Source organism: Gadus chalcogrammus, chromosome 4, assembly GCF_026213295.1.
Source record: "Gadus chalcogrammus isolate NIFS_2021 chromosome 4, NIFS_Gcha_1.0, whole genome shotgun sequence".
In the NCBI taxonomy this organism is placed as follows: Eukaryota; Metazoa; Chordata; class Actinopteri; order Gadiformes; family Gadidae; genus Gadus; species Gadus chalcogrammus.
This window is the reverse complement of record NC_079415.1, coordinates 12,344,190-12,351,548: the sequence shown is the minus strand read 5'-3', so window position 1 is coordinate 12,351,548 and position 7,359 is coordinate 12,344,190. Positions and strand designations below refer to the sequence as shown.

Below are 7,359 nucleotides of genomic sequence, written 5' to 3'. Positions count from 1 at the left end.
CCCTCGCTTGGCTCTGCATGCAGTAATATGGAGAGCCTGACCTTCCAGAGTTGGTAGGGACATGCAGGCCCGGGCAGTTAGCTTTTATCTGTCTCTTCGCTGGGTTCGCTGACCGCAGCCTTAGGCAACGTTTTAAAACATGGAAGCACTGGAACATTTAAATACATTTAAAACCAATGCGTTTAAAATAAAAAGGAGTACATCATTCACAAGTGATGGGATTAATTCATTACGATGTATATTTGGAGTAATAGAGTAGGGATGTACAGTTTGCTGTGAAAGTCGCTGCTGTTGCATTTTCTGAAAGTTTAATGGAATTGCGACGCTAGCGATTGGATTTGAGGTGGCCCTCAAGTCAGCGACAGATGATGGGCTGCATATTTTGCACAAATGGCCATTTTGTTCCCTTCTTTCCATTGTACTACAGCTCAAGGACATGAGCATACTGTCGGCCGACTTGAGCTGCTAGTGATATTCTGCCAAGCAGACAGACCGTTCCGACACCATGCTGTTCTTCCCTTCTCTAAACACAGCAATATCCCCCTCTCATCCTTCGCACACCGGGCCCAACCCTAGCAGGACTTTCTGCTGATTTGTGGAGAATTGAAGCGAGGAGTGAGAGGATTGAGACGTAGTGAAACGGTGTCCTGTAGATGCACACGGTTGCGAGCCAGGACCCTGCTGTTTCCTACATTATGGTGACAGCCTTAACTTACCATATCAACCGAGTCGCTCGCTATGAAGCTTATTGGCTTGTTTCATCGACTTAGTTAGAAAAGTGTCAAATCTCTGATTAAATGCCTGGTCTGGGAACGTTTAACTTTGTGCGTAAGTGCGAGGACATCAGTAGCCTTTTCTCGCTACTAAAACTGCTAGAACGCTCGTTTGACACTTTTATTTGACACGTTTCAACAAGACAAATGTGCTCAAATGAAACAATCAAGCCCTTTTTTAACCGCACACACATTCTGGTTATTATCTCATGCTGTTATTTTATGAGGCAATGACCTGCCAATTCTATTAATCTGCCACAGTACGTTCGATTTGACTCACTTAATAGTAAACAAATCTAAAAGGGAGGAGATACATGGGGATGTTAGGGTTTGTGGAGAAAAGGCTTCAAAACCCCATGGCTCCAATTTGAGTCAGAGAAAGTAGCACTTGGGGTTACAGTGATATCAGCAGCACTCGTAGTGAGGCAGACACACCACCACACAGACCAGTGTGGCCTGGATGGTGAACACAAACCAGGGTCGCGTCAGGGCAGATGGTGAACCGTGAGGCCATGGCGTGTCTCTGCAGGCCTGTGGCGCGTTGAGGTCACTCTGACGCGCCATGTGAAATGTGAGAGTGTGAGATGAACAACCTTCAACATGTCCTTATGAGACATGACCGTAGGGCATCCTTCTATCGATAACGTGTTTACATTTAAGTATGGTTGGTCAATATGGAATATCTTATTAAGAAAGCTTTTTTTTTTATTCTATCAGGTCAGACACACAAAAGAAAATACACAATGTACTCAATTTGCATCCACACGATTTGTAGCATGTTCAGTTAGAGGTTAGACTTGAATTTCCCGATTTGTCTGTAACATAAGGCTACAAGACAATAAGAGGGAGTTGGGTCAGCTAAAGCTATAGACCATAATTCAGTGAGACACACAACACACAAAAATGGAGATCTACTAGGAGACACTGCTAGTTGTGTGCAGGACAGCTTGAGTTTAGCAGGGTGCTGTCCATGGTGATGAAACAAACAACGTCCGCGATTCTCCCACTTATCTCAAAATAAATGCCAACATTGTCGATAATATCTACCTCAACTGTTAATAATGATTCAATTCCCAGTTGTTATCTATATTTCTAATCTTTTAATTTATTCTCCATTTTTTTAATACAATTGTTTAATAAAAAAAAAAAAAATTAAGCAAGTTAACCACCTGGTTACCAAGACCCCGGTAAAATGACCAGCAGTATACCAGTAACAAGTCAAGAAGTTACCACATGAATCATATGCGTGTTGAAACTCTCAGAGCAAACAGAACAAGGATTAGCCACTAAGGCCACAAGATAAGTTTGTTAACAGTCTGCAAACACACAGCTGAAGTGTTTCTAAAGACATGGTGAGAAAGCTAGTTGGCTGATCCACTAGTGATTTCTGTCACTAAGGATCTCTGTCACCAAGGTAACGACCAAATGTCGATGCTGATCTCCTTTAATCACCCAAGTTACCCGATTTCAATGAAAATAATTATACTTTTTTTTAAATGACATTCCCAAAACAAGCGTGCATGTTTAAAACACGTAAACACTCGCTAAGTGAATGTCAACGAATAAACCCTCGTTAGGGGGAATTAACAAAGCGCCCCTGAACCACACAAGTCAGTTTTGTTTAGCAGCGGTTTCAGTCACCATTGAAACGCTGCCGTGTTTTCAGGGCTGCTCAGAATGAGAATGAGTTGTACAGCCAAGGTTACCCCCAGATACAGCCAGCAGACAGGGAGCTATTTCAAAGGGTCCCGGGAGTTGTTGGGAGTTCTGCTCATTGTCCGTCTCTGGGCAGCGTGAGGCCCCACTGCCGAGCGCTGGGGTTCGGTCCTTTGATTCAGTGCTCCAGACTGGAACACCACGGACCCTTCGGCTCTGTCGAACCCCCTGATCTCCTTCCAGAGAGAATCCGACAGTTTCTGTCAACAGAACACCCTTTTCAATTATAATAGCAACACATGTGCGGACAAGTCAGATCAATTTGGCCTTCAGAGACGGGTGAAAACAGCAGGTCTCTAAAGCGATGCACTGTGTCCAACGGAGATAACAAACAGGGACATTATGGTTTATACTGCCATCGACACACTGAAAGCTAAAAACTAAATTATGCACATCCTTCTTCTACTCTACCAGACTGGTTCTAAAACATGACAATTAAAACCAGGGTACATTGAATGGAGTATCTGCCTGATTTTCCCCTCTGACTTTGAACACCCGTCCAAAAGATTTCCATTAACAGTCATATGTTTTTTTTAAGATGGCTTCCTCGTGCCTCACATGGCCTTCTTACATCCTGCGAGAGGGAGCGGGGGAGAGAGGGGTTCCCTCTCCTTCCTTCTCTCTCCCACCTTAGCCCATATACGGTCGTCTTCTCATGTTTCCTGTGTTCTCCTGTCCCTAACTGCCCTCCCTCTGTGTTCACCTCGTCTCCGCCCACAGGAACTTCCGGAAGCATCTTCGGATGGTGGGCAGCAGGAGAATGAAAGCCCAGAGTGAGTCAGAGTTCAGTGTGTTGCAGGCATGTGTGCTTGTGTGTGCGTTTGTGCGTGCAATGGTGTGTGTGTGTGTGTGTGTGGGTGAGTGGCTTGATAATGGGTGTTGTTTAAAACGGTTGCTTTCTCCATTCACCTCATTATTACTGTCTTTGTCTCCAGGTGATGTGCGATGCTTTTTGTTTCTGAATATTGTGCTGCATTTAACAGTTGATGGCTGTAGATGGTGTGCTTGTGTACGTCTGTGCATAATTGTGTGTGTGTGTGTGTGTGTGTGTGTGTGTGTGTGTGTGTGTGTGTGTGTGTACGTGTGTGCGTGTATCAATATGTGCATTTACGAATCAATTTTTTGTGCACTAAAGCCAAGGCCTTTCCTACTTTCATGTTTCCATGGAGAGATACTTACTCCATAATCCGTACTTTCATTAGACATCCATACTTTGACGGACTATAAATCTTCTGCTTACAATATGCTACAACATAAGTAGATACGATTTTCTGAGTTATTTTAAGTATCTAAGGAGCTGTAATAAACATTTGTTCCTGTTTAAGGAACTAATATTCATAAATCCAAGTGGATAAACCCTTATTCATGTAGCTTTTTATTGATCTAGAAAAGAGCTTCTTTCGCCGTAGTTTGCAAAAATAATGAGAATAGAACACACAGTAAGTAAATTAATAGAACATGATCATTTAAAATTACGTGATCACTTTTAAACCTTTCATCTTTCATAAACCATTCAAGTCAATCCTACTGACTGATTGTCAGAATGACAGAGACAATATCACATGTCTTGTCCTAAAATACACTTTATTTCATGCAGCCTTCTTCTCATGCTGCTTTCATATACTGGTGCTCAACCTCACAGCTTCCTCAGCCAATTAGAAGTCTAAATGTCTTCCTTTTCAGAAGAGATTAATCATTATTAATTATAGGGAGAAAAAGTAAAATCGACTTGTTTTGTGCTGTATAGTTTAAAGTGATCAGGTCGTGCAAGGGTGATTTCCTTTTAAATGGTGTTAAAGACATGTTATAGTCAATGTCCAAAGGTAGACAGCAACGTCTCGTTGCATAGATATTTATCTCCAGCTCTGCGTGTTTCATAAATGATGCGTCAGTATGTTTTCAAACGATTAGCAGAGCATTCCAAAATGGGGTTTAATGCAAACGTTTACTGTTTATGCCATCATATACGGCCCTGCTAGCAATTCAGTGGTGTACATTGACCCTGACTCTTTGAATTATCAGTGGACAACCATAGCAAAGGAAAACATTTATTCTGTATCGATCCCTGGATAGATTGTGAGAGCTGTTCAGCTTTCTGAACTGGAGTAGGCAGATACAAATAAATCTCCCTGAATAAGGCCTCAAAATGATTTTGCCAAGGTATCTGGATTACAGTTTAGTTCAGTGTAGTATAAACTATAGGATCATCCTGTCAATATATATTTATGCTGTCTGTGGCTAGATGTTGTGGTTTTAAATGTTGGCCCATGGTGAACTGGTGTAGTCATAACACAATAGTGATGTCACCGTGTGTTGTCTGGTGTGTATTTGTTTGTGCTTTTCTTAGCGTGTGTGTGTGTGCGCATATGTGTCTGTGCTAATGATGATGCATTGAGTAAGTAAGTGATGCACAGATTTGCAGAAGATGGCCGTTTTCTTTTTGGTGTTTAGGTCTCTGTACACGTATCTGTGCGTATGCATGTGCGAGCATTTGCGTATGTGTGCGTGTTTGCTTGGAATGTGCGTGTGCATGTGTGTGTGTGTGTGTGTGTGTGTGTGTGTGCGTATGTGTGCGTGCAACCTTTGTGTGTGTGTGTGTACAAGAGTGTGTTTGTGTGAGGGTCTGAAAGTGTGCTTGCATTTGTGACGGTGTGTGAGGAGTGCACATGCGTGTGAGTTTGTATGTGTGTGTTTGTTTGTGTATGTGTGTGTGTGTGTGTGTGTGTGTGTGTGTGTGTGTGTGTGTGTGTGTGTGTGTGTGTGTGTGTGTGTGTGTATGTGTGTGTGTATGTGTGTGTTAGTGAGTGTATGTGTGTTTGTGTGTATGTGTGTGTGTTAGTGTGTGCATGTGTGTGCATGTGTCTGTGTGTTTGTATATCTGTGTGTGTGTTTTAGTATGTGTGCGTGCATGTGTGTGTGTGGGTGCGTGTGTGTTGGTGCGTGTGTGTACGCATGTGTGTGTGTGTGTGTGTGTATGTGCCTACTAGTGCGTGTGCATGTGTGTGTGTGTGTGATTCTGTATGTGAATGTGAGTGCGTGTGTTTGACTATCTCTCCCCGCCTGTATTAGCTTTCGCTGAGCGTAGATCGAAGAGTTTCAACCGGTCCTGGAGTGACCCCACCCCTGTCAAGGCTGACTCTCCTAACGACAGTGAGTTGCATTAGACACTAGCGTGCACACATACACACACACACACGCACACGCTCGTACACACGGGAAGATGCACACATGCAGCCGAATGCCCTCTGAGGAAGAACGTCAGCCATCGACGAAGGTTCTGCGGTGCTGCTGTGGACCGCTGTCTCCAGTCAGTTGCCATAGCATCTGCTCATCAGTGGGACAGTATGCAAAGCCAACAGAATTCACTAAGCCCATATAAGGACGTAGTGGTGTCAATGTGAATTGCAAACGTGGATGGATCTGGATCATGTGGCTTCATCCATGTAATCTTGCATGATCAAAGCCTGGTCTGGAACCAAGCAGTTGCATAAAAAAATAAAGCATGTGAGAGACATCTTAGCAAGTTTCAAACAATATATTTTGTTATGGTTAGATTTGTTATTAAAGCGTGCAGGGAAATCGGCTGACTTTTGTGGCCGCGGTTAGTTCATTTATATTCACTAAGTTGGGCCTACACAAGCACACACACACACACACACACACACACACACACACACTTGCGCGCACACAAACACACAGCACAGTGACTGTCTAGATTCCTCTGGACTCTCATTACTATCCTGCCGGCCCCGCTCTCTCGCGGAGTATATCTCTCGTCTCTCTCTCTCTCTCTCTCTCTCTCTCTCTCTCTCTCTAGGAGTATGTCTCTCTCTCTGAGAGCATGTCTCTCTCTCGCTCTCTGGGAGTATGTCTCTCTCTGAGAGTATGTCTCTCTCACTAACTCTGTGAGTATGTCTCTCTCTCTCTGAGGGTTTTTCTCTCTCCCTCTCTCTCTCTCTGGGAATATGACTCTCTCTCTCTTTGAGTATGTCTCTATCTCTGGGAGTATGTCTCTCTTTCTCTCTCTGTGAGTATGTCTCTCTATCTGTGAGTATTTATCTCTCTCTCTCTGTGAGTATGTCTTTCAAAAACGACTGTTCATATTTGTCTCGATTTCCCAACGCATTGGCTTGTGTAAGTGTGTGTAGTGTTGTTTAAGACCTTGTTTGTGTCTGATAGTGATTGTTTTATGGTTGCCAGATTTTACAGTATGCAAATCAAGTGACAGAGATCAACTGTGTGTGTGTGTGTGTGTGTGTGTGTGTGTGTGTGTGTGTGTGTGTGTGTGTGTGTGTGTGTGTGTGTGTGTGTGTGTGTGTGTGTGTGTCTGTGTCTGTGTCTGTGTCTGTGTGCGCGTGCGTGTGCGCGTGCGTGTGCGTGCGTGTGTGTGTGTGTGTGTGCTATTTGTTTTCATGTTGTTTTCAATGTCTGTTTAATGTGTTTCCTTATACTTCTGTTCTCCACCACCATCGTTTTTTGAAGAGTTCCAAAAGCTGGCGATGAAACGAATCGAGCTCAACATTACTTTACCTTTCCCCAGAGAAGACATTAAAAGATAACGTTGTCCTCACCTGGAAGCGATGTCAGATATTCCTCCTATCTGTCACTCGCCAGAGAGGACAAACCCATCCATCCTTCTCTGTTGTACCCTTCCTTCATCTTCCTCTTCCTCACAATCCACTCCCTCCCCCCCGTCTCTTCTTCCTGATGCTTCTTATCTTCTTAACATTTAGAGACTGAGGGCTGTTTAGCTGTTCTGTAGGAAATGCTTGCTGGGAAATGACTGTTTACCACACAGGGAACACATGAGTCACCGGTGCCCTCTGTCTGCTCTCAAACCACAGTTTAGTTTTTTCACACTTTAGCATGG

General features: G+C 43.6%; 1 protein-coding gene across 1 annotated transcript in view; it reads left to right on the top strand.

The window, feature by feature from the left end:
- Window positions 1–27: 27 nt before the first annotated feature.
- The window catches only part of LOC130380585 (NMDA receptor synaptonuclear signaling and neuronal migration factor-like), a 12,902-nt gene continuing 5,570 nt past the window's right edge, over window positions 28–7,359 (top strand). Inside the window, exons 1-2 of the mRNA XM_056587831.1 lie at window positions 28–53; window positions 3,210–3,262. Coding sequence (XP_056443806.1) covers window positions 28–53; window positions 3,210–3,262 — 79 coding nt within the window. The remainder of the gene's footprint in view (window positions 54–3,209; window positions 3,263–7,359) is intronic.